This window comes from Phragmites australis, chromosome 3 (assembly GCF_958298935.1).
Source record: "Phragmites australis chromosome 3, lpPhrAust1.1, whole genome shotgun sequence".
Taxonomy (NCBI): Eukaryota; Viridiplantae; Streptophyta; class Magnoliopsida; order Poales; family Poaceae; genus Phragmites; species Phragmites australis.
The window spans coordinates 48,773,136-48,800,427 of record NC_084923.1 but is presented as its reverse complement, the minus strand read 5'-3'; the positions used below and the strand labels follow the sequence as shown (position 1 = coordinate 48,800,427).

The following is a 27,292-nucleotide window of genomic DNA, read 5'->3' as shown; positions in this document are numbered from 1 at the left end:
CGCGGCGCCTCCTCCTGAAAGCATCTTGGGCCGCAAGGAAGCATAGCGCTTTGCGTCTAAGGTTTTGTGGGCCGCCTTGTGCGTTACGGGCGGCGATGAGGGATGCGGAGTGCTGGGCCTCGGTCTTTTAAGCAGCCACCTTGTCAAAGCTGAGCTGGCCCGTTTTCTCTGTTCTGATTGGGCCGTACACGTGGTCACCTGTACTAGGCCGCACTGCTTCGTCCGTCTAGACCGATCGTTCTCGAGCCACGCCGTGCGCCTGATTTTTTTCTTATTTATATATTTTTATTTTTCAATATTTACACAAATGGTAAAACTTGCTACATGACACTTTTGAAGTGTGACTTTTGTTGCAGGACATAATTTTTTATTTTGCTAGTGGATACTAAAAAATGTGAATATTTGCTTAAAAATATCATGAGTATTAAAATAATCGTTTTCGGCTGAATAGGAGAGAGAAACATGTGAAAAGGTCAGATATCCCTTAGCCCCACCAGTCCGATGAGAAAAAATTAGAAAAAATAAAAAAAATAAAAAATCAGGAAAAATTAGGTAAAAATAGGACAAATCATAAAATAGAAAAAGTTCAAAAAACAAGAAATTAGGGAAATAAAAAATAGAAAAAAATCTGACATCAATTGTAACAATGGCTAAATTTTGATTTGGAATTTTGACTTTTTCGAAATAGAACACGCCTTGTATTCTTAATCAGAGAGAATACTTCGCTTTCTTGCTTAGATGTATAGTATAGATGGATTAAAGTGAGTTGGTTAGTAGCTTAGTATGTCATCGCCTGCATTCCTCCTAACGATAATATATGGCATAGACAACATTCGACATATCACTATTCATAGACTAATATATTCTTCTTTTTACTCTTTAGTTTCTACTTGGATTATACTCTTAAAAAGTTAAATCGAGTTTCTACTTAGATTATCCAAAAATAAATAAAGCGGAACTCATGTTTTTCCAGTCCTCTACTTCGTGCAGCTTCTTACTTAGCGTTTTTCATAAGCTCATCCATCACTGTCTAGATAGAAGTAGTGTCCCTCGTCAATTTGAAACCTTAGGATTTTAGTAGAAAGTTTGAAATCTTGGTGCAAAGATGCCAGATTTTTCCTTTTTTATTTTTTTGATTTTTCCTGATTTATTCTGATTCTGTCTTATTTTTCTATTTTTTCTATTTTTTCTTCTATTATCTGATTTTTCTATTTTTTTATTTTTTTTCCTGATTTTTTCTAATTTTTCTTGATTTTTTCTCATCGGTTGGTGGACCTGAGGTACTTCTGACCTTACCCCTGTTTCTCTCTTCTATTCAATCGGAAACGATTATTTTAATACCCGTGATATCTTCAGATAAATATCCATATTTTTTTAGTGTTCACTAGCAAAATAGAAATATTGCACATCTAGGATGTCCTGTAGCAAATTTTGCCTTACACAAATACACATCATTTCAAAAAATTGCACATATAGCCTACCATCACTCATCAGAAGGGTGACACATCCAACGAATGACACCTTATAGAGCCTATAACGCAACGGTTAGAAATTAAATATCCTGATCAATGTGACGTCCACATTAACGTGTCGCACACTACTGAGTGACAATCTTTGATGGCTAGGGGCCACTGAAAAAAGGTGTCACATGCATATGATTTAACAAAATGTGTTTGTTGCATGCATGCATGTGATTAACAAAAGGTGTTGTTGCATGCCACTTGAAAAAAGTGTTGTTGCATACATGCATGATTAACAAAAAGGGGTGACTCCTTTTCCTACATGCATGTGGTTAACAAAATGTGTTGTTGCATGCCCATTGGAAAAGGTGATGTTGCATGCATATATGATTAACAAAAGGTGCTATTACATGCACCGTGTATGTGTAGGAAAAGGTGTCGCCTGATCAACAGACGACACCTTTTCTAGTCGGCCCTAGTAGATCTCTGTCACCCTTCCAATGGATGACAACAAAGATGTCATCTATTGGTAGGGTGACACATTGACGTAGATGCCAAGTCGAGCAGGGTATTTAATTTCTAAATGTTGCACCATGGGACTCACAAGGTGTCGCCCGCAAGATGGGTGCCACCTTGCTGCTGCCCTTTCAATGAGCGGGATGTGCAATATTTTAAAATGAGCGTGTATTTTTTGCAAAGATTGAAAACTAAAAATATATAAATAAAAAAATCTCCCTCTATTTGCGCTTTAATTAGGCGCCTCCATGAACATTCGTAAGAAGAAGGGAAAAAAGTTTGATGCTATACTTTACATGCCTATTTTTTTCTTTTTTTAGCCATTTGATCGGCGGTGGGTGGCGCCGGCAGATCCAGTGACTTGAGCGCTACCAGAGACGAGTGAAAGTGGGAGGTTGAAGAAAAGAGCAACGACGTCGTATGCCGATCCCGGCACTGCCCATCCGATCATCCTCCGCCGCTCATAGCCAGCGAAAGCCTCCACCGCCTCATCACTCACCCGGCTCCTTCACCGGGATGCCCTACAGCCCGCCAACCTCCCGCTAAGCCCAACAACAGACAAATCCCCACCATGAAGTCGTCGTCTCCAACATCAGAGCTTTAACCACGATGGTTGTAGTAGGTTCAAACATATTCACACGGTCACCTAATCGCACCTCCTAAATTTCAAGTATCTGAAAAATAGAAATTGTGAAACAAAAACTAGAATAGCAAAAAAAAAACTAGCAATAGAAGGAGATCACATTTGATTTTGGGCACGAAAGCATCTAAACTTCAAGCAAAATCGAAACTGAACAAATGCGACGATGCGGTACACAAATTGGTGTGCATTTCGGTTTTCACATAGCCAACACAAAATGTTGTCATGAGCAAGGTGAGGTAGGCCAGCACATGTCCCATTTAGGGCCGCTTCAATAGTTAACTCTAACTATTGGAGCTGCCTTTTAGAGCAGATACAACGTTTTTTCTAACTTACATGAGCATTAATTTACGTCACGCTGTGAGGAACTATCCAAACAGCATTTCAATTAATCATTAGGATGATCATTTGCTTAATTTGACCATGATGATAACCAGAATACCATCACAGTAGTCCTAGTACGTGTTTTGTGTTCAAGATCGAAATACATGTCTTTTTAACATATGACATCACGAATAATTAACATTGCATTACAAGTTCTTAAGCTCCTCACCAGAAGTACCTAAAAGAGCAGCGTGAGTACGAAGTTACTCGCAAGACTTAATCCATATAGTGTACATATAGATAACCCGACTCCAAAGATTATGTATTAAGCCATTAGCAAGAAGAAAACCATAAGATTAAGTAGATTCATATATGTAAGCAACCTAAAGACATGTGTGAACACATATAATTAACCAAACAAACTTTTCCAAATCTGTAAACAATATGAACGTTAATGTAAATAGAACCATCTTATGTAAATAACGGCTATTGACAACCATGTTCAACAAAACCATATCAATCATCCCACATTCGTGACTCTACGACTAATGCAAATAGACATGAGCATGCTCATAACTGAGAGTGCGATAATTCAAATTATTTTTACACCCTACATATGGTACAACTTTACCCACACAACATGAGGACCATACTGCTTTAGTGACCACACAAGTCCACCCAAGGGGGTACCCGTGTCAATTTTTCTTATACCCAGAACCACCTACTTGCAATGCCCTTATGACACTGAGGTTACCACAAGCGTGTCTTAGACACCTCCGGCTCCCCGCCACATTACTTCTTCTTTTTTTCTCTTACACGTCATAGGGTCGCAAGGAAAGTGTCGGCACGACGTATGATATTCGGTTTACCTTACCATTAGATCAGCATGTGGTTAGTAAAGAAAGTGCTAGAGCCAACTGCACCGACATGCGGTGCTTAAATGATGAAAGCGGTCTATGCTACCTGGGCTCCTCTCCCGAACTACCCCGAGAAACTCCTCTAGGACAGAAGACATCTCTAGCACCGTCAATATCTCACTTCAACCTCACCACTCATCCAACTATCAATATCATAATCAATATTTGTGAACAATAAGTAAACCCTAAGATCGCGAACAACGAATGAACCATTGCTCGAATTCTACCGAAGATCTATGCATTGCTAAGCATTTCAAATGACTCTTAAGTTACACATCGACAATGTTATTAAGGCTACAAGGATATAGATAATCAACAACTCAAGGTAGAGGTAATGCATCAACATAGATTTAACCCATAGACATCCAACATTGACTCACTGTACATGCAAACTTACATAAAGCATAACTTATCAATTTATACTCCATAATTCAATCAAATGGTACAATATGCTTATATACTTGTCTTGCTGCTCTATGGTTTACCTGATACTTCCCGCACAATATTCTCAAAACTCCTTGAGGTTGGCATCGCATCATTCCCTTGGATTGTCGGTGCAACGCTATCTAAATAGAATAAGAATGCATTGTATAAATAATTAAACAATGTAAAAGTATGCACATGATATATGCTTGAATAATACTAGAGTGTAGTGCTTTGAAACATTTGTAAAAGATCGTTAAGTGATTAAGGCTTCGAAGTTTAAAACCCCGGATAAGCTAACCTAAGTCCATCTAGCTTTCAGAGGTTGGCGGTCAGACCGACATTGAACTAGTGGTTAGACCGCCGGTGTGCAGGAGGTTTTGGTCTCTGGCAGCCATACCGCTGTATAGCGGTTAGACTGGCCCTAGTGACGGTTTGACCCCTGTATAAGGTTTTCAACTCGGACTCTTCGGCCCTAACTGGCAGTTAGACCGGACCTATCGACGGTCAGACCACCAGACCTTGCCAGCAGCGCGCCTTTGGGGGGTCACGAGCGAGGACTCTGGCGAAACCTTCAACGACGAAAAGTACCAAAATGCTCTATGTGACTAGTGGAGTGCTTCTAAAGTAATTTGAACAACATTCACCGAGCTAAACTCAAAATACTCCATGGATTGGATCTAGGCTAGGTTAAACTTGGGTCTAAACAACATGAGGGTCAAATCGAGCTCGAAAACAATGAAGAAACGGTAGGGGATGCCTCACCTTAGTGTATAGCAGCTTCCTAGCGGATCAGCCCAGTTCAGAGAAGCTCCGGTTTGAGGGCTGGTCCATGGTCCACGGTGGATTGATTACACACATGAGTGAAGAGGTATGCGATCTGAGCCACACGATCAAGATTGAATGGCTACTACAGCTTTGCGGTCTTCTATCCACCGTCGGCAGCTTGGGATGGCAGCACCACTGCGAACCTCACCGGAAGCACGCCGGAGACACACTAACAAGCGTGTTCGGCTACGGAACTCGATGGGATCTACCACAAAAGGAAGAGGAGCGCACTAGGTCATTACCGAGGGGTCTTGACGGCCGAGATGCGCTTGGGGACAGTGGGCGACGGAGAACGACAATGGAGGTCAACGGCGATATCGAGGTGCGGCGGGAGGTCCACCGGTGACCCTGCGGTGCTATAGAGGGGAGAAACAGGGTAAAGACATCTCGGTTGCTGAGAAAAATGTGGTGGTGGAGCTCTCATTGGAGGCGGGGACGAAGAAGAACGGTGACGGTGCAAAAGAGAGGGAGAGAGGGCAAGAGCAGTCGGACGGGGTGGAGAATGGGCGCACGGTGCTCTGGATGGGCTTAAATAGGGAGAGAGGAGGAAGAAGGGGAGCCGGACAGAGCGGTTCGGCTACGACACGGCTCGGCTCGGGCCCACATGGTAGAGACATGGGTTGAGAGAGGGAAGCAGCTCAGCACGGGAGATGGTCGGCTCGGACACAGGGCAGGCCGGCTCGATCCAGAGCGCGGAAGAGGGGGCGGGGGAAGTGGCTGGGCCAGGCCCAAGTGGGAGAGGGAGGGAAAGGGCGGCCCAGGAGGGGAGAGAGGGGGGAGGGAGGTGGATTTTAGGCGGGCTTTGGGAAGGAAATTGGTCCGGTTAGGTTTAGGAATTTAGGAAAGTCTTTTCATTTTATTTCTGAACCATTTTCATAAGAGATTTAAAATGAGCGTCTTCTAGCGAACTTTTTGCAAACATTTTTCACCCATAAAAGCCTACTGCAACATGAATGCATCAAATATAGATATAACCTATGGCAAATTAAATTTAGAAATCAATTTCCTTCTAAATTGAACAAAATCTACAACTCCTATTTAATTCTAGCAAAATTTTAAACTATTACGAAAATTAAAAATTTAGGGTGTTAAAAAAACCCGAGTTAACATGGCAATACTACATATAAAGCTCCCCTTGGTTTCTTTGAGAGATGTATGCATCCTCTTACGGGGTTGAATGTTCGTATCTGAAGCTTTGTTCTTTTTCCTGTCAATTTTTTCGTCCATCGATGATGAAAATTGTATAATCTATGAGAGGGCCTTAAGAAAAGATTGCCTAATTATGGGTTATGATTACATAACGTCTAAAAGTGCAAGGATCTGTGCTTACTCACTGTACAATTGACCCACTAATTTACAGTGGTGATGATCCACATCCAATGGAATAACCACAATCACAATCCTCTTAGATCACCTTATTGTAAATATGAGATCTTGATTGTTTCATATTTTTGTTGTAGGTATGGAAGCACAAGGCAGAACAGTATTTGGCAGACAGTGGAGTCCCTTATACAATAATAAGGTACACAGTACACAAAACGTCTAGACCAAAATAAATAAAAAATTATGCTTGTATACTTAGTTAGGTCAATCTCATTTCAGTAGATTTCTCTCTTGTGCTTTGTACATCTAAATCTCGACTATGGGAAGAAGACATCCTCTTGGTTTTGCCTTAAGAGAAGGGAGTACCGAACCTTTTAAGGAGTTACTCACACGACCTACAACAATCCAGGTTCGAGCTCGAGTGGGCGACCTCTCAACTGGAGACTCTATCAACCGAGCTATTGCTAATTTTTCTGCATGTATACTTAGTTATGCTAATTTCATTTTGGTATATTTCTTTCTCTTGTGGTTTGTACATCTAAAGAAACATTTTTTGGATTGTGTGGAATGTTGTGCTAAATCTTTCTTTTCATGACAACTACAAGAAAATTTACTTTGTGTAATATAGTCTTGTGTAAAACATGACAATTTCATTAAGCTAATAAAAAGAAATATACCAATATACCATCTGATGTTCTTTTCTTTTCTGTCCCTTAAATATTAGGCTCGAAGGTCTACAAGACGAAGAGGGGGGAGTGAGGGAGTTGATTGTTGGGAAAGATGATGAGCTTCTCCAGACTAACACCAAGTCAATTCCAAGAGGAGATGTGGCTAAAGTTTGTGTTCAGGTATACCTACTAGTATTGCTAAGATGTATGCATTGAACCACCATCTATACAAATCTGTCTGAAAGGATCAAGTTAATTTGCTATTGCTATGGGTACATTGGACAGGCATGGTAAGATAGCCATTCTAATTTTAAACCTTTTTTTCTGGCAACAGGCTCTGCAGTATGAAGAGGCAAAGTTCAAGGCGTTTGATTTGGCTTCAAAGCCTAAAGGTGTGGAAACACCAACGAAAGACTTCCGGGCACTGTTCTCCCAAATTACTGCTTGGTTTTGAGTGGTCTACTAAGAACCCTACTCACAATTCTAGATTTTTATGGTGTTACATTTCATCGCTTGTGGACTTGTATGACGGAGCTGCAGTTTGGTGTAATTGCAAAAACCGCAGTTTCAAAACTGTTGAATGAAAAAAAAAATCTAGTTGTCAATGTCTACACTGTTAAGAACCAATCAATCAAGCTATTCAAGCGCGACTGTTTGCATAATAGGATAAATTATGCAGGCATTAGCCACTAGTTTGATTTCTTAAATTGCAAGTATTCCCATTGCTTCAAACGACACATAGTAGTAGTTTCTTGTCTGCAACTTGCTGCCTAGTTCTTAGTACAAGGCACATAGTGAGCTTATATTGCTATCTCCATTTTATTGTTCTCATAGCATCATCAAATCAATAATTTTGATGACTATCTCATCACCTAAATATTTTATTTTTATGAAGCAACGATAGCAAACAAAATTTTAATGGTGCTACCGATTCAATGAACAAAATTATTGTCTTCTATGATGGAAGGAACAAAGTAAGTTAGACAAACACTTGTTATTCAATTACATATATATGTTAGGCAGACACCTATGCAGCTTTTATTGCAGTCAAGTTGAATTTGCGAAAAAATGCCACCAGAAGTGTCAGAATTCCTCAACATAAACATCATACAAGATGAGATGGCAAAACAATAAAAAAATGCATAGAATATGTCAGCTAATATGTATAGGTCTAGCTAGTCCATGCCGAAAGAGCAAAAATGACGCGGCCCTTCCAACCTTAGCATCTACTTGTTATCTTCATCAACAAGGACTGCCTGAAGCCTGCCCTGAGGTTCCTCACATGCCATTGTCTGTACATCTCTAGCCTTTCAACCCTCTCTAAGCTCCGAAATTTTGTAACATCACAATTTCAATATATTAATGTAAAATTTATCAAAAGTACTATGCAAATATATAAAAGGTCTTATAAAATCGTAAAATCAACATATAAGTTTGAAATTTGCAAAAAAAATTAATATTAATAGTTCAAATACGAAATAAAATCTTACATAAGTAGAACATTACTATACCACTATAGTACTCTAATTTACGTTTTCTAGTGAGCATAAAAGTCAAAAATACCTTGCTCAATAAATATGACTAAACAGTCCTGCAATAACTTATCACATATATTATTTCAACACTTGCTGTCGATGTGATCAATATCAATTAAAGAATGAAGTAACTGAATCGTAAATAGAGAGCTCACCAAGATTGTTTAGGTCTTTGTATCTATCATATTTTCTCATATCGTAAAAAAAGTTATCAAGTTGGAGGAAACCATATCTTCTTCACCTTCGCTTCATGTGTTTCGAAAAAGTGATGCAATGTCTCTATTCCTCCTCATGTCATAACAATTTTACCTTCACAATTCATAGTGAAAGTAAATCGATCTAATTTCTCAATTCTCCCGATTAATTCATTAAATGAACATTCCACATTGCAACAAAATTTAGAAAAAGAGTACAAATGCCCTATTACCTATCGGCTGATGACGGCTTGCTGCTTGTGGCTTGCCCTCGTGCGACCAATGGGCGACATGCTGCAAAACTGCGCCTCCTTGGACGGCGGGCGACCTGGCATTGTCGTACGGCGCCTCCACGGACAACGGGCGACCGGGGCTGCAGAACGATGCTTCCGTGAATGACGGACGACGATTGGCGTTGGGCGTGGGATAGTCTTGATGTGCGGTAGCTCCGGTGCTGGCTGTCCCCATGCGGAATAGAGAGGGGATGAGGATCGGGAATCGTCGAGGCGTGACTGCGTGCAACCGACGAGCGAAGCGGACGGGGAATCGATGGGCCAGTGGCGATTGGTAATGATGCAGTCTTGTGTGGGCCTTTCTTTCCTTCTTTTTTTTTTCCTTTTTTCTAATGGGCTAGACGCTAGGCTAACTAATAGGAAAAATCGGCGAAAGCTCAGGTAGTCTAGGCCTACCCGAACTACCTATTGGCTCCGCCCAACATGCACAGTCCAAAGCGCAAATAAAATGGGCCCAATAATACTTGCCTCACGCTTTGACGACACGTTTCGTTCTGTTGGCAGCCAGAATTGGCCCATGCAGATCTCCGACGAGGCTACGACTACCAACCGCCCAGCCCACCCCGACGATGCCTTGCTCGGTTGCCCCCGAGCCTTCAGCGCCCACGAAGCAAGGCCCAAACCCAGCACAACGCCGACCCCGTCTCGCCGTCGCAGGCTCGGAGGTCGCACCAGCCTGTGTCCTACGGAAGGGACCGCATGCGAGCGCGAACCCCCACTCCACGATCCGTTTCGCGAACCCCCCCCCCCCCCCCACTCCACCTCGCTCCACGATCCGTTTCGCTCGCTCCCTGGTTGCAAGGCTGCGGCGCCACCGCAGCACGCGTCCAAAGTCCAACCTGACGCGGAGAGACTGGCAAGGCATTGCGACGTGTGCGGCGGGCGGCGTTTGTGCTTGTCCCGACTGGCCCGCCGCGGCTGCTTTCTGGAGCGCGCACACACTAGCAGCGAGTAGTGTGACTCGAGCCGCGTGCTGTGCCTGCGCTGCTGCTCATCGGGTCAATGCAAGCACTCTATGGCAGTATCTGGTTGAGGTCACGGCGGTGATCTGGTCATCATTGGCTATTGGTCAATTCATAGTCGTCCCACCCTGTCCTGGCCCTGCTCGCTCGTCCAACCGAACAAGGAGGTGGCGCCAAATTCCTATTCAGCGATTCTAGGTGCTGGACTGACGGCCACTACGTATGCCAACTTGCAAGCAGCCAGATTGACTACTACCGAGAGAGCAAGGCTGCCTGCTGGAACGACGACGAGAACTCACGGATGACCTCACTGAACTCGGGAGAAAGAATCTCAATCTGTAGAGAGAGAGAGAGAGAGAAGAACTATCTGACGAAGCCATTTTCTGGACTCGATCTGAACTCTCAGGTGTATGAAACTCTGACTCAAGAATCAAGAGCTCAGGTCTGAATAGCATGCGTTTCCATTTCATGTTTGCATGAGCTGGGCTGTTCAGAATGGATAATCAGAAGAATAAACCTCTACCACTGAAGTGGGGCTTTTTTAAAAGAAAAAACCGGAGCAGTCAGGTCAAACCCTTATCAATTTGTCCAGACAGTGGTAAGTAGGAATCGCGACCTAACGCAATCTTAATGAATACAAAAACGACAGGAGATGACGCGCAACCAACCCAGTGTGCCCGGCCGAACGAAAGAAAAAAGAGGAGCCGAGCACATGGCCTCCTCCTGGCGTGAGATTTCGAAGAGACGACGCCTCATGCTCGACCACATGACATTACTTGCAGATTTCGTTGACGTTCTCGATCTGGAGCGTTATCCATTTGTGTTCCAAATATATTAGTGCCAAGTTACTTGTACCTGGCTATTCGATAGTAAATGTTAAGCAGAGCTCTGCAACAGCAAACTTCCTTATACGTGGAAGCAGAACTGAAGAAGCGTCAGCGACTTCTCAATGGAGAGGTCCATGGTTCAGTATGAAACTGGGGAGGGGGCAGTGTGAAACGTCTGAAACTTGGTCGCGTCAGGGCGCGATCATGTGCGATTCTATCTGCATCTGCTAACAGCGTAGCACACTACCACTAATGTGCAACGGATTGGCGTCGGTGCAAATGCAGTTGTCAATTTCACATAGGACTATTGCAAAAGTGCGCTAAAATTCCTCTACGGGATAGCAGCTTGCTGCATCACGAAAGTCACGTAAAGCCGGCTCTTTTTCATACTTGCCGAGATTGGGAATATTTCCGGTCCGTTCCCCTTCTTTCCATCTCGGATCGCAAAAGCACATGATCTGCTTCTGCCTATGTAGATTGAAGCACCGATTGAAGAGAGAGAGAGAGAGAGAGAGAGCGAGAGAGAGAGAGAGAGAGAGCAGCAGCATGTACGTTCTTCGGTTCTTCCCTTTGTCTGAAGATTTGTTCGCCCTTCTGCTTGGCTCGGCATCCTCTTCCTCTGATGTATTCTTCTTGCTGTGAATTTAGGGAGTGGTACAAATATTCCCTCCCTACGCGTTGAGCCGCAAGCCCGCAATTCCTTCTAGCTAGGTAGGGTGTTTTTCACGAAGATATATGTCCATTTTTTCTTTGCTCGGATTCCGAGACGCCGAACCCCTCCACCTTGGTCTGTCCAACGGAACACAGATGAGATCCACAGGAAAAGATCGTGATTTTGTTCAAACTGGCCCTTTTTTACGAGTTTTTTTTGCATATAGACCCCTAATGAAATAATTTTAAAAATGGACACTGAGATCGGCATGCTACTATTACTTTACGTCAAGTATATGGATCAGTGTTATCCCGACCCACATACCTTGCGTAAAGTAAGAGTGGGTTCGGTTGTTTAAATGAATCAATACATATATAAGTTGGTGTACGATGGGAGTAAGTCATAATATTTAATTTGTTGTATCATATCATTCTATTTCGGATGAGATGGTTCAAATTATTAGAATATACTGAGAAGATATTGTACCGAGCTCTGAGGTAAAATCGACCCAATAACCCTATACAAGTCCTGTCAATTCTACTAATCACTTGTGGTTAATGATGATCAGTGGCTATCAATGGTTATTAAAGATTTTTAGTTAAACATTAGTTACAATTAGATGTTATTAACCATAACTAATTGTTATTATATATATATATTTAGTGATGATCATTGATAACTTAAGTTATGATTAATTAAAATTAGTAATGATTAGTGCTGATTAGCATAATTTGTTGATAATAACAAATATAAAAATTATTATTTCTGTAAAATAATTAAGCTATGCATTGATATAATATATGGCTTTTAAACAACTAAACATGTTCTCGTACCATCCAATATATTTAACAAATATATTTATGTATCATCTGTTATATGTAACCAAACAATCTATTTGTAACATATTATTCAATAGCACGCCGATCACGTCCAAATTCAATTTTATTCGACCAATCAAACACACCCTAATAGCACGCCGAGATCAGGGTCCATTTTTAGAATTTGTTTTGTCATGCATCTATTTGCACAAAAAAGTTTGCAAAAAGGGCCAATTTGAAGAAAAAAAATCCGCCGAAAAGATCATAGAAACACCGTGCATGATCTGCTGAGCAGCTTCGTCTGGGATGGGATTATGCTGCAGCACTCGATCCATGTCCATAGTACTCCGTACTACCACGTGTCTACGGCCGTCCGTCAGGTCAAATCGTTACAGCTACGCTGGGAAAGTCCCAAAACAGGTAGTTCTAGCGCCTGCGGTGTGTTTGGCGTATAACTATAACTTAAGTACTACGGATTATCACGTTTAAAGTTAGGTAAGTGTCATAGTTATAATTATAATAAGATTATTATCCTGTTGCTAAGATCTTACACGTTAGTGACAAAAAATATGATCAGGATTCTTTAAATATTACTAAAATATGGCGAAGATTTTAATCAACTAACGAGTATAGCAAAAAAAAATTATGGCATATAAGAACAAAAGTGGTCCTAAATCCGACCAGGTCCCATTGGCGGGAATATCGTCGCAAAGAAACAATGGCTGTACGTGTCAGTGTTGGAGCTTTCTTATATAATATTATTTTATTAGAAAATCACAAAATTAATATATAAAATATGATATTTGCAACATCTAAATAGATTCAAATGCAAAATTGTTTAATTGTAAAGTTTTAGATACCGTGGATAGGTACAATTTTTATATAAAGATCATCTCTATCCAAAATCATATGAAAAATTATAAAAAAATTTATATCATACGCGGGACATTAGACCTGTTGGCGCACGTATATATAACATATCGGCATATGGAGTACCAACGGTTTCATGTACCGATATATATACTTATTTCTGCATATATCAGATTTTAGATATTATTTTTATAATTTTTTAATAAAATAATATAATTAAAAAAAGTTGCGACTCTCGTTTGCTGCTGTACAACGCCGAAATCTCACATGGCTAGCTAGTTTAGCCTTGGAAGTTATGGTCTACTCCTTTCACCTTTACGAGGTAGCAACAACCCTGGTAACCTAGAGCTGACCAACCACACCAATGATTTGAGATCAGCAGCACTCGTACGAGAAGGAGAGTTTAAATCATAGCTCAAAGTTGACTTGTACCCGTGCCGGTGAAACTTGCGTGGAGTAGTGCAGCGTTTGACCTCGCGCCGAAGACGTAGAACCGACGGCACTTGCTGTTGCTGGAGCGAAAATTAACACGCGCGCGAGTGCGGCCAAGGAAACCGTTAGCGATGGCGTGCAGCGGATACGAGACGGGCTCACCCACCCGCCACATGGCCTCCCACGCCCCGCGCCGGGACCGCGCGGCAGCCGGCAAGCGTACCGCACGGCGAGCTAGGCTACGAGCCCGGCCGTCGCCATCGCATTCACGCCGGGCCACGGCCACGGCCACGGCCACGCACCCACCGAACCCAACCAAACCGCACCGCTCCAGCGAACACGAATTTCCTCCGAAAACGACGGACGCGCGAGCGAGGTTCCGTTCGGCCTGTCGCGTCCCCCCGCCCGTCGCGCCGGGAGGTGGGCGTACGTGCCCCGGCCGCGCTTGGCGCGCGGGTGGCAGCGGCCGTGAACCGCTGGCGGCTCACGTACGCCTCTGGTGATTGTTTAACCGTCTTTTTCTTTTGAACGAACATTGTTTATTTAACCGTCGTCCTGCTAGTAAAATCCTGTACGTTTGCCGTGCCAATTTAAGGCCTGGAACCTCCGGCGCCGAACACTTGAGGAGGTGTATCCCGATTGAACTGTGCGTCAGGACCCCTGCCAGCATGGTCCGATTTATGCACGCAGGCATGCGTCACGCAGACGACATAAATAGGGATGGGAAGCCTGGATGAGAAGAGAACGTCGACTTGAATATTGGTGAGGTGCTTTGAAGCGCGGGTGCGAGGCCTGCGTGGCTGCGGGACCAGCCTGATCAGTGCGTGTGAACGGCGGGAAGCGGGCACCGTCGCGGGCGCGCCATGTGTGCGATCAATTTGGTGCGGTTTCGAGGCGATCGGCTCGAGGTGGGACATCCGGCCGTGGACGGGCGTACGGAGAGTAATGGGTCGCCATGGTGGATGCCGCTGAACACGGAGGGATCCGAGGGACGGCTGCTTCATCCTCCACCGTCGCCTGTTTGTTCGGTCTTGCTGCTCTAGCAAACATTTTTTTCGACTGAAAATCCATGGCTGTCCTTATGAATCTTGGGAATTTGACAGCTGAAAAACGATACTATATCTCTTCTGCATCGATCTTTTAGATAGTCATCAACTTCTTTTATCTGGAATGCTGCGACTATATCTTGCCTGGAGTGGTAGTTCACTGCCTGCTAGCACTAGTACTAGCTAGCGTGAAAATTAAGCCATCTTCGCTAGCTAGCTAGAGCGTCTTGTTGGTTGATGAGCACATACGTACAGCCAATAAGCACATGGCATGTCACGTTTATAAGGATGTAAGCACCCCTACACTGGGTACATGAAGTTCGCGCATAACCCCTACCTCCGCACAACGTGTCCATGAACCAAACGAATGGCAGCTACTGCCACTGTTTGCACTTGAGAAACAAGTTGATATATATCATAATTTATATATATAGGAATTATGTTTGGTAGGTGTTTTTATATACGTATCTTATAATATAAATAGTATCTCATACGATAAATAGTATGTACATGTAGCATGTGAGTTATAAGTGACGCGTAAGGACTCGTCACCAATAAGTTCATTGGTACTTGATCTGTCACTTATTACAAGTTATAAATGACGAATCACAGTTATAGTTCGACATTTATGACTGATTTACGTTTTTTGTATTTTTTAGACTGAAAAAAGTCAAAAAAAAATTCACCCGAGCTATCCCAACGTATGCCTATCACCAGTGACATCTCAAATCGAATTTTCTTACGCTTGATCTTGAATGTGACTTATTATGAGCTGTGTATTGGGAGGAAGCTGAAGATTTCTCATTTGAAAGTTTTTTGATGTCGTTGCTTCATCATAAAGCGTGGCAATATTGACAAGTTTGAGTCGTATTCTTCCGATGGGATCTTCTTAGGTTATTCGCTTCATGATCATTTTTATTGGGTTTATAATCTTGACACTAACACCATCATAGAATCCTATGATATGACTTTTGATGAATTAACCCTTTGTTCTAGCCCTGTTCTTGAGTGTGCAGGTGAACAAGAGATGAGAAAAAATATCTTTTTAGATGACGACCTTCCAGCTCTAGGTGATCATGAGGATGATCTACTACTTCCTGCCATCACACCTTCTCCTGAGTTGGTTCCCGCTTCCTCAACACCGACAGAGGGTTCTGCAGCATCTATGTTTACTTCATCTGCTTTCGAGCCTGCACACGCAACGATTGAGGAGGAAGTCATTTCACAGCGCGAGGCTTCACAACACATTCAGCAGAGGCATCCCCTGCAGCTGATGATCGGCGATCTTGGTGAGAGGGTAACGATGTCCAAATCTACTTAACATGCTCATTTAACTGACTCTGCATTTGTTGCATCTTTTGAGTCTCATGATTTTAGACACACTCTTTCTAATTCAAATTGAGTCAATGCCATATACGAATAATTAGAAAATTTTGAGAGAAACGAAGTTTAGATCCATATAGAGCCATCCTCAAATGTTCGCACTATAGACATCAAATGGGTTTTTAAAAACAAATAGGGGAAGGATGAGTCTATAGTGAGAAATAAGGCTAGACTTCTGGCTCAATGTTTTATTCAAATAGAGGGGATAATCTTTGGAGAGACATTTGCTCCAGTAGCTAGACTAGAGACCATTAGGGTCCTCCTAGCATCTGCGGCATTCCAAGGTTTTAAGTTGTACCAAATAGATGTCAAGAGTATTTTCCTAAATGATTTCATAGAGGAAGAGGTATATATTAAGCAACCCATGTATTTTGAGCACCTAAAATACCCATATAGAGTATAAAAACTTTAGAAAACTTTGCATGGGCTTAAACATGCGCATAGGGCTTGATATGATAGGTTTAAGTCTTTGTTGCTAGAACATGGGTATGTGATGAGCTCTGTGGATAAAATTTTGTTTACCTGTAGGCATGGCAATGATTTCCTACTTGTCGGTGTACATAATAGGAATCTTCTATTCTGAGGGCACACACCAGCTAATATCTAGTTGACAGAAGATTCTTTCCCAGATCAGGATCCCACCACGCAACCAGTTTGCATTTTCATGGTCAGGATCCTTACCACATAAGATATTCCTGCGACCAACCTTCGCTGGTCATGGGAGAGGTACTCATCAAACCTATGTATTCTCATTAAATGTATTCCACTCAAGTGTTTTCCTTCCACTCATAGGTGTGTCAGACTACTTCACAGATGCGTGTGCGAGACCGGTGATGGGACAGGGCGTACCAGCTAACCGGGGTGGAGTAGGTGTGAAGGTGTCCAGCGGATAGGATGGGCTCGACTACTTCATCAGAACAAAAAGGGGCACGTGCGCCACCCATTTCAAAGAGCCTAGGGGTTTAGCTATCGTATGGGTAAATATAAAAGAGCTAACTTGTAAGTTCTCATTCTCTCTAGTATATAAAGAGAGAAGGACCGGTTTGTAGAGAGAGAGGGATGGATAACCAGTTAAAAAACTCAGATAACAAAATACGCATGACGTAGCGTTGTTATCCTTAGAAAGACATTAACCTGGATAGTCCCTGTGTTCTTGAGTTCATCACAAACACACGCACACCATACGCGTTGTTCACGCGCCCATCGACCGGTACACGCCAAAATCATTATCAGAAACTAACCCTCGACACTACTTGTACATATATACATAGATGATATTTTTTTTTTTGTCTCTTCTCATGTACTTGTGGCTAAGTTTGCAGATACTATGAGAAGAGAAATTGAAATATCGATAATGGGCTAGCTCAACTTCCTCCTTGAGCTGCAAATTCAACAATGCAATCAAAGTACATTAATCCATCAAACGAAGTACACTAATGATTTGCTGAAAAAGTTTAACATCAGCGATGCAAAGCCCCTAGTGACACCAATGGATATCTCGACTATGCTTGATCCGCATGAAAATGACGAGGAGGTAGACCAGCGGTAGTATAAGAACATGATTAGCTTCCTCCCATACCTCATGATGACAAGACTTGACATCCACTTCGTTGTCCGCTTGTGTGCCATTTTTCAAACTTCACCAAGGATGTCTCATCGCCAAGCAGTGAAGCGCATACTAAGATACCTCAAGCACAACCTTGAGTATGATCTTTGTTTCTCTGCATCATCTTCGCTTTCTCTTCGAGGTTTTTCAGATGTGGATTTTGCTAGTTATAGAATTGACCGGAAGAGTACATCTGATACTTGTCATTATATTAGATACCTCACTTGTTTGTTGGTCTTCTTACAAATAGTCTAGTGTTGCATAGTCAACTGGTGAAGCTGAATACTATATTTTGAGAGACCACAATGAGAAGAGAGATATTGAGGTGAAATACATAGATACCCAAAAATAGTTTGTTGATATCTTCATCAAGCCTCTCGATGCTTCACGATTTGCTTTTCTAAGAGGAGAGCTTGTGTGAGGGGAAGTAGCAATTGTATATACTCTTTCTTGTATTTGTTACATTTGCATTGCATCTTATCTTGTATGATAAACAAAGTAGTTGAGTTTGGCTTATATGTCTTTAGCATTTTTCATTTGTTAGACTTAAATTTGGACTAAGTTGAGTAGTTGTGCGAAACAATCATTCAATCTTATGCTACTCTTGATGCTTTGAAATGAAAATATTTTGAATAAGCTAGCTTTTCTAAATATGGTATTTGATAATTTTATGAATCATATAGACTATAGAATGCTTCAATCTTGATCACCATGTATGTCATTGTTTTGGCTTAGTCAGTGCTCATTTTAAAGCTAGTTTAGTGAATATCTTACTCTAGGCTTCTTGATTCAAGACAGTGGATTGGGGGAATATTGCACTGTACTTTTTATCTTTATCAATTTTAGCTCACGATAGAATCTTATGGGAATATGTGTTCCTTATGTCATAAAGATAATATTTGATTTGTTCTTGTGAAAACTTTATAACTTGTAAAAATTAAAAAATCTTGTAGAATCAAGTTTCTTGTGCTAAAATGTGTTCCAATATGGTTGCCTTGAAGCCTTGATGTCCTTGTTGTACCCAGTCTCGTGACATTTCACTTACATAAGAGGCAACTTGAGAATAAAAATAAAGTAAATAACAAAAAAGTTGTGCCAAAATGATCAACTTTGTTTTGATCACTTAATGTAACTAAGTCTTGGTTTCATATGTGAGCATTTGCAAAGTCTTTTATCCTGTATAATTGTTTACCTAGTTTGATATTAAAATTGGCTAGTTTTTAATGCTTGTATTGTCTCGGCATGAGTGGATGCTTATGTTTTGATCTTATTTAACATGATTCGGTTATGTGAACCTAAACGCACCAATAATTCTTCAGTTTTGCTAGTGTAGCTTTATATTCTTGTGTAACTGCATCTTTCTTTAGTATTTGTGCAATTGGGAGCTCCTCATTTCACTCTTCATAACCCTTTGAAGCTTCTAGCTCTTGCAAATGCTTTGTGGTATACTTGTGAAAGCTCATTTAAGATTGTATGTTTATGCATTATATGTTGTTTTTGTTCTTAATGTTTGCATTACCAAAAGGGAATAATATGCTATACACAAAAAATCTTGCATAAATGACAAAGAGAGAAAATATGTCTAATGAACCTATGCATTCATCAAAGAGGATCATCTGAGTTTCCATGGCGATCTTTGGGCTTTTTCAATCTTCTTATGCAAAGTGATATTTTCTTTTACTCTTTCTTGAGTTCTTGGTCACTTGGATGAGCTTCGTAGGTTTTCTTCAAACCAATTTTTTGTGCTTTGTGAAGTTGTCATTGCACTCATCAAGGAGAAGATTGAGAAATCAAGTTAAAATGTGTCTTGGTTTATATGTGATGAGTGATTTACAATGGTGTTGATTTGGTTTGATGATTTTGAGATTGCATGAACATGATTATGTTCTGTAATTATGATCATAACTAACCAAAGTTACGGAGAAAATAGAGATTGTGTGTTTGTCTCTGAGTCTAGAAAAATTATACACGTCAGATGATCCGATGCTGAAGAAAATAAACTCGCAGATGATCCAACGTTCATATGCAGTACATATCGGATGGTCCGACGTTGGGCATCAGTGAACATCGGAGTTTTTCTTGCAGAGAGGTTTCAAACTGGCTCTGATGAACTTGTATACCTGGATGGTCCGATGTTGGGCAATGTGTACGCCAGATGCTTCGTTAGAGTAATTTTTGCAGAGAGAGTGCAAAATGGGTTTCGGCAAGAATGGATGCACCAAATGGTCCGGCGATGGGCATGAATACATGCCAGATTATTTCTTGCGGAGAGAATTTCATGCGGCCAGTCTGCTGAGTTGAATATGCCAGATGGTTCGACGCTCAGGAGGAGTGAACACCAGATCATCTGGCATTCGCGTCTTTTCAGAGATGTGTTATTTCTGTAGAGATTTTAATTTTGACTAACTTGTGATGGAGTTAAATGGTGTTGGAAGTACATATTTGCTTGTCTCATAATGTGTAGGTGATGGATGCAACTTTGTGGTCGACTGAGGGAAGATCGAGGCTAAGCATGGAGCTCGGTGCTGAACGATCAAGAGAGCAAGGCAGAGTTAAGGGTGATCGTAGCTGTACACGTAGAGGTCAAGCAAAGCATGAGATATATGAGGGAGACAACCTATTGACAAAGTCAAACTAAAATATATGTTGGTGCGAGTAATAAGGCGACTCGTGGGATCAGGAGCGAGAGAAACTTGCCGGTGGTTAAGATCGCAAGACAGAGTATACGCGTTATCATCGGGATGCTTGCATAAGGTGTATGCAAGTGGTTGTGAGTCACGTTTTGAGAAGCGTGCAAAGGCGGTGTCCTGATTTTGCCGTAAAAACTGCAGGTGGATGGAGTGTATGTGGCATCATTGCGAAGTTTGCGTCGAGACGAAGCTAAGTCAGGGAGGCGCTACGGCCATCCGATGGACAGAGAAAAATTCAAACGAAACTATCTCCGATGGTAGGTGGGAGTGCATCATAAGTGAATGTCAGTTTAGGGGCATGATTGCTCAAGGGTTAAGTAAGCCTCCTAGGCTTATAATTAGAGGGGTATGACTGGTGAAAAAGAGTGAGACTTAAAGAGTTTTTGGAGAGTTTTGAGAGCCGTCCATTTGTGTTGTGTGGAGAGAGGGGGGTGGGAGTGTAGCTTGTATTTAAGTCGGAGCTTTTGTGAGAAAAATACTTTATGATTTGCTAAAAGAGGGCATTTCTCTGAGTTTAATGAAGAGAGTGTTTTTGCATATACTTAAATTTATCTCCGTCTAGTCTCCTGCTTTTGGCTCCCTTATTTTGGTGTAACTTTTTGATGTTTTCTTGTTGATTTTTGTTTTTCTTGAGAGCTACTCTTATTGGGTCTTGTAAGAGGTGTTCTTCTTATTGTTAGAGAGTTAATCTTCTGATATAAGTTGGTCTTCAATCATCATAACCCTCTGGATCCATCAACTTAAAAAATCTCTTTTTCGGTGGCTAATTCTCTTGCGTTTATGAGTTTTTCTTTAAGTTGATTGCTTTATTTGATATGACCTTATATGTAACATACGTTCTCATCTATCTCCGATTGCAAATATAAGTCGTTTTAGATTTGTGCACAAGGATTAAAAAAGTAGATCAAATGACTTTGTTGCCCTTCATTTATTCTGCATTGGAAAAGATAACTCATTCATTTGTGAGAGTGTTAGTCTTTATTAAACAAGGGCAAAACGGAAACAAAAGATAAACAAAATGCATAGAAGTTCGAGAATGACTTATATTTAGAGAATAGTTGAGGAGGCTAAACGACTTATATTTGTAACCAGAGTGAGTATCAAAGAGGGGTATTAGTTTTAGAAGTCTTGTAATATGTTCTTATCTTTCTTACTTTAGTATGTGGTTTCGAGGTATGTTAGATTCAAGAATACGAGGAGACCATCAATTCCAAAAGAAAAAGTTATTTAAACATCTATTCACTCACTCTCTGGTCACTAATATTGGTCCTCCTACACTAAACAATGGCATGGTCAAATTTAGTTCAAATATTAACCATATATCTGTTTAATCTGGTCCACTCTACATGGCGAGCCCATAAGGATGATGGCTGATCACAATTTCCCGAGGGGCATACTAAGTTGCAGGCATGTGTTGCAATTGCAATTTGCAACACTGGTTCCAATCATTGTCGATGGCTGTGCATGTGCGGCATACTATGCTACTCTACTAGCGATGCTTCGAATCAGTCTTAGCAAAGTGCTAGTGACAATATGATGGCAGTATTTGTCCAAGCACGGGCTACACTTCTGAACCCTATATAACACTAGCTTAGATACCACAGTTTTGCTGAATAAAAGCGTATATATATACCTGCATTGTAGTTTGATCGTCGATGGTTTTATATGCAGTCCGATGAAAACCAGTGCGCTGCTCGGCTGCTGCTGCACGATCGAGACGGTTCACGACGCCGCGGCAAGCCTGCGGCAAAAGGGTTTCGCCTTGGTTCCCTCCATATTTTTCGGCGCCTTTTATTCAAACCTGGCATTGGCATCGGGACTTTAACGCCGTGGCCAGCTAGGGCGCGAAGCATGGAAGAGGCCGGACCGCCGGACCAAGCAAAAGGATTGGCTGGAACAAAAAGAGAACTCCCATCGGCAGGCCCATCGGACGACGTACCAAGGCCGATCGAATTCACTCGCGCCGTCAGCGCTGGCGAGGCGAAGGCCGGCGGCCGGAACAGAGGCCAGGAGAGAGAACGGGGCACCGCACAACTTGCGATGGACGCAAAGCGAGCGGGCACCCACCCAACCAGCCTCGGTGGCCCGCCCGCCCGTCCGTCTCCCCTGCATGACCGCGTGAGGGTGAGGGAGCCGTGAGCGTGCTCCGCGACCGTGACATCTCGGCCGTCCGCTACCGTCCGGATAGAACCTGGGGCACGGTAGCGCCGTGAGAAAAAGACCGGACCGAATGATGGCTCGGGCAATGCGAATGGTCACGTACAATTGTTCGGGAAAACAATTTCACGTACCATTGGCGGTCTTCAACGAAAACACAGCCTGAATTTGAATGTTTCAGCTCGTACGGTTATCTGTGATATCAGCGGATGTCGCCGATAACAGTAACTTTTGCGATTCCGATTCCTTAAATCCAAAGGATCCGTTAATTTAGTTCCCGTTTGGCAGTATTTTGAATTATTTGGTAAATAAGAATCACTTTATTCCATCGTTTTGCTAGTATGCTGGTTTCGGATTTTGAAAAAGTGTATGTAAATGGGGTGAGTGATTCTCTTGAGAAACCAATTCTAATCGTTTCTCTATTCTAATATAGAAGCAATAAATATTTCTCCTAGTTTCCGATTTGAAACGCTGGCTCGCTGCATCGTTTGGACTATACACAGGATTTATGGAACCAGCCACAGAAATGACCGCTCGAACTTTGTAAACATGATCACGAATTGTTGTACACCTGACGTTTTTTACTCACTCAGCCGCAGCAAACGCAATCAAGCACCGCTGCTACTCCGACCTAGTGCTGGGACTTGCCGTACTATCATGTCCTACTATGTTTACTGTACATCATCTAAACATGTGTTTATCACTTAATAATATTTACATATTTATTTTTTACCATCTCATATCTCCTGTGCTCACTCCATTTCACGGAACATGTCACACAACCGCGGCAAACTCAATCAAGTACCACTGCTAGTCCGACCCATCCAATTCCAAACAGTGCCAGATAGCAAAAAGGAAAAAGAAGAAAAGGAAAGGTCCCAACAGCCCACTGCAGGAGGGAGAGGGAGCGGCACTGTACCTGCACGTACCACACCATCACCAACCAGTTTACCTTCCCGGCATCAGCTGCTAAAACCGGCAATCAATCGCGCATTTTCCTCTGCTTTCCTAGCCATTTTCCCTCGTCCCCGGCCGTCTTGTTTCTTTTTTCACTCGACCTCCCAAGCGCCATTATTTGGTCTGCCTCGTGCCTCCATAAATAGCGAGCGCCCTTCGCCTCCCACCACTGCGCGCCTTTCACTCCTCCGCCCTTTCCTGCAGCTGCTGGTGCTGCCGACTGCTTGCGCACTGACAACGTCCGTCCTGTCGCAAGTGCAACGAGCGAGCGGTGAGAAGTCAAGTGAGGAGGAGGGATGGCGGCAATGCCGGCGCTGTTCGTGGTGGCCGTGGCGCTGCTGGTCTCCCCCGCCGCCGCCCGCATCCCCGGCGTGTACACCGGCGGCGGCTGGCAGAGCGCCCACGCCACGTTCTACGGCGGCAGCGACGCCTCCGGCACCATGGGTACGTGCGTTCAGTCACAACCTTTCCTTGAAGTTCTTTCTCCTATCGCTCTCGTGCGGTCGTCGTCTCAAGAAGCTTTCGCGAATGAACGTGTGTTGCGAGTTGCAGGCGGCGCGTGCGGGTACGGGAACCTGTACAGCCAGGGGTACGGCGTGAACAACGCGGCGCTGAGCACGGCGCTGTTCAACGAGGGGCAGAGCTGCGGCGCGTGCTTCGAGATCAAGTGCGAGAACCAGCCCGGGTGGCGGTGGTGCCACCCAGGGAGCCCCTCCATCCTGGTGACGGCCACCAACTTCTGCCCGCCCAACTACGCGCTCCCTTCAGACGACGGCGGCTGGTGCAACCCGCCACGCCCCCACTTCGACCTCGCCATGCCCATGTTCCTCCACATCGCTGAGTACCGCGCCGGCATCGTCCCCGTCTCCTACCGCCGGTACGTCACTCCAGTCACCATCCCATTCACTCACTACTCCTTGATGAAATCCTTGATGAAATCTCTAGTTTTCAGTAAGAAAACGAAGAAATCCTCGATAGCAATGCGTGACGCTGTCTCTTGGTTTGGTCGTTGGGGACGGCGCAAGTAGTAAAAGAAGACATTCGTGTTGGCCGGAGCACCGGGGTTTATTTTACTCCATTGGAGGGCAGGGCTCTGTGCTCATCTGCATTCAAGATTCCGCTCACGTCTTTTGAGGCGGCATGGTGCATGACCCTCTCCCTCTCCCCGCCTCGCGCTGCACTGTTCGTGCGAAAAGAAGATGCGACGCGTTCCATCGTGGTCACGGTCCAGCAACGTCCTGCTTTTTTTTTTGCCGTCTCACCTTCGTTGATTTGGTTGCACGTACCGGGTCCCAAACCGGCACGGCATGGCGATTTATTCCTCGTCCCTTTGATCACGGCGGCGAAATTACTGCTCCGGTGGAATGGTACTATGCACCGGATCCGGCTGTAAAAGCGGGGCGTGGTGGTGGTGATGGGTAGGAGGCATCCGCAATGCGCGATTCTGTACTCCCAAAGTTGTTTTTGTGCAATGCAAGAAATGGAGGGGTCACTGCATCGGTGCATCCTATGTTAACTGGTGCACCTCTTCCTGTGAGTAGGATTGGAGTCCAGTTCCAAGTTGATGCTAGTCCATCTCTCTACGCAGTGCTTGTCATATTTGGTAGATCTGAGCTTTGGCTATTGCCCGTGCGAATTCAGTGCACCATACACAGGCTACTCCATTGAGCATTCCGGCATGTCACATGTGATGGATGGATGAAGACGAACCACTTGGAGGGTAATTTAACACAGCATAGCAGGAATAAGTACTTTTTAGCACTGCTGAGAGCCAAAAAAGTTTAGGAAATTTGGACACACCATTTCTTCAGTAGATGTATACGCCAGAGGCGGCCACAGCAAAAGGCCCAGAGAAGCCTCCAAAACAACATGGGGGACGTAGGAACAGTAGAACACTATGGTAGGGCAGCAAGCCTTTGACCTTTTTCACTTTGGTGTCCGGGGGACACCCGTGATTCCGGCCGTACCGTGTCCCAACCTTCAACTTCCCCTCGCTGCTTTTCCGTTCTTTCCCCTCCGTCCACGGCTGACACCCCATGTACCCTACTCCCTCCTGAAGAAATGGCCCATTTGCCCTTCATTCCATCCGCGCCTGGTCCCCTCGTGACTTGTAAAGCCCAAGGGCCATTTTGTCCTTCCGTCCTACAGCTCCACCATCACGCGTGAAGGTGGTGTGGTCCTCGTCCGTCTCTGCACTCTCTCTGCCTGCACCCCCTGACAATGGCTGCTGTCCTGTCCTTGCTTTCTACAGCAGCATGTACTGCTATTCACAGTTCTGCCCCTGGGAAAGCTAGCTTCATGTGGCTCGCTAATTGCCGGCTACAATCTGTTGTTTACTGGTTATCTGATAATTCTTTAAAAAAATAGTAGCGTTTCCTGATAGGAATGCGATGATGATCGTTTTGCAGGGTGCCGTGCCGGAAGTCCGGGGGTGTGCGGTTCACGATCAACGGGTTCCGGTACTTCAACCTGGTGCTGATCACGAACGTGGCGGGCGCCGGCGACATCGTGCGCGCGAGCGTGAAGGGCTCGAGCACCGGGTGGATGCCCATGTCGCGCAACTGGGGCCAGAACTGGCAGTCCAACGCCATCCTCGTCGGCCAGGCGCTCTCCTTCCGCGTCGCCGGCAGCGACCGCCGCGCCTCCACCTCCTGGAACGCCGCCCCGCGCAACTGGCAGTTCGGCCAGACCTTCGAGGGCAAGAACTTCAGGGTCTGACACCGCCGGCGTGTCTCGATTCATGCAAGAGAAACAAGTCAAGGTCTTCTTATACGTAATTAGTATAGTCATTAAGCGTGGTTTAGGTTGGGAATGTCCGTTTAAGTTCACCTCTTCCCGCCTTAATTGTTGTCCAAGTCCTCTCTGAACAAGGGACAAAAGGGGAAAGTCTAGAGTTGGTTAGGGTAAATTATCTTCGCTAGCAGTACTCTACTCCATGAGCGTGCTTATGGCTAAGCATGTGTGTTTAAGGTTGGTGTCTGTGCTTTGTAAGCCTTGGGTTGGGTTGGGTAGAGATTTGTGTTGAGAGTGGCTGAAGTGGCTGCCAAGCTGCAGCTTAAATTGGGGAGCGGTGGGTGTAGCCCGCAGCTGCTTGTTCTTCGTCCCGTGTCATTTGTCTCCATGACACGCCGTGTTATCTCTATCATGGACTTGGTTTTAATTACCAGTAAGGTGATTGATCTTGTAAGAAGATTACTAGGACTGTTTTGCCACTGTTCCCTCTTATTGCCGTGATGTTTTGGTTAAGGAACTGAATGGTACGATCGTTGCACGATGATGACGGTGATGATCCATGCCGGTTCCTTTGCGTGAATGTTGGTAGGACCTGCGCTCAAAATGCGTTAAAGGGAAAAGCGAAAGCGCGCCGCGGGCAGGGCTGCTTTGGGGATGATTTTTGTTTGCTTGTTCCGTCGCCTGAGTTTGGTCGGAGAGGGTCGCGCTCGTGACGGCGACGGCGCGACCGACCATGCCGGATCAGGACATGGCATGGCTCCCGGCATGATGCTGCCGGCCTTGGTTGAGTTTCTTCGGAGACGGGAGTTATGCGTCTACGTCGTCGTAGAGAGAGCCAAATGCGCAACTCTTCCATGATAGATGAAGTTGCTGTCACCAGGCGCCATTGTGGGACCGAAATCAGTGGCATGACGAACTGGTAGGTGGCAGTGCCATCTCAACGATGATGCTCATGCCGAAGATTTTAATCGTCAAAGCGCCTATCAACACCATATCAGTGATGTATCCTGGGCTCCTGGCAGCACAACAGTCAACACC

General features: G+C 43.8%; 2 protein-coding genes across 2 annotated transcripts; both read left to right on the top strand.

Annotated features, from left to right (window-relative positions):
* Window positions 1-5,406: 5,406 nt before the first annotated feature.
* Window positions 5,407-7,553, top strand: LOC133910822 (uncharacterized protein At5g02240-like). The gene is made up of 4 exons (XM_062353072.1): window positions 5,407-5,430; window positions 6,569-6,630; window positions 7,156-7,279; window positions 7,434-7,553. Exons 1-4 carry the CDS (start codon window positions 5,407-5,409, stop codon window positions 7,551-7,553), a joined length of 330 nt encoding a protein of 109 aa, XP_062209056.1.
* Window positions 7,554-23,398: 15,845 nt separating this feature from the next.
* On the top strand, window positions 23,399-26,711 carry LOC133913666 (expansin-A7). The gene is made up of 3 exons (XM_062356878.1): window positions 23,399-23,965; window positions 24,074-24,398; window positions 25,930-26,711. The coding sequence occupies exons 1-3, from the start codon at window positions 23,818-23,820 to the stop codon at window positions 26,237-26,239; spliced, it is 783 nt and encodes a 260-aa protein (XP_062212862.1). The 5' UTR covers window positions 23,399-23,817; the 3' UTR covers window positions 26,240-26,711.
* The last annotated feature ends 581 nt before the right edge of the window (window positions 26,712-27,292 follow it).

Excerpts from the sequence above, each read along its gene's own strand:
- LOC133913666 (XM_062356878.1), top strand. The coding sequence starts at position 23,818 with ATGGCGGCAATGCCGGCGCTGTTCGTGGTGGCCGTGGCGCTGCTGGTC. Across the intron at positions 23,966-24,073 it reads CGACGCCTCCGGCACCATGG|GCGGCGCGTGCGGGTACGGG; the intron begins GTACGTGCGTTC and ends TGCGAGTTGCAG. Across the intron at positions 24,399-25,929 it reads GTCCCCGTCTCCTACCGCCG|GGTGCCGTGCCGGAAGTCCG; the intron begins GTACGTCACTCC and ends ATCGTTTTGCAG.
- LOC133910822 (XM_062353072.1), top strand. The coding sequence starts at position 5,407 with ATGGAGGTCAACGGCGATATCGAG. Across the intron at positions 5,431-6,568 it reads AGGTCAACGGCGATATCGAG|GTATGGAAGCACAAGGCAGA; the intron begins GTGCGGCGGGAG and ends TTTTTGTTGTAG. Across the intron at positions 7,280-7,433 it reads TGGCTAAAGTTTGTGTTCAG|GCTCTGCAGTATGAAGAGGC; the intron begins GTATACCTACTA and ends TTCTGGCAACAG.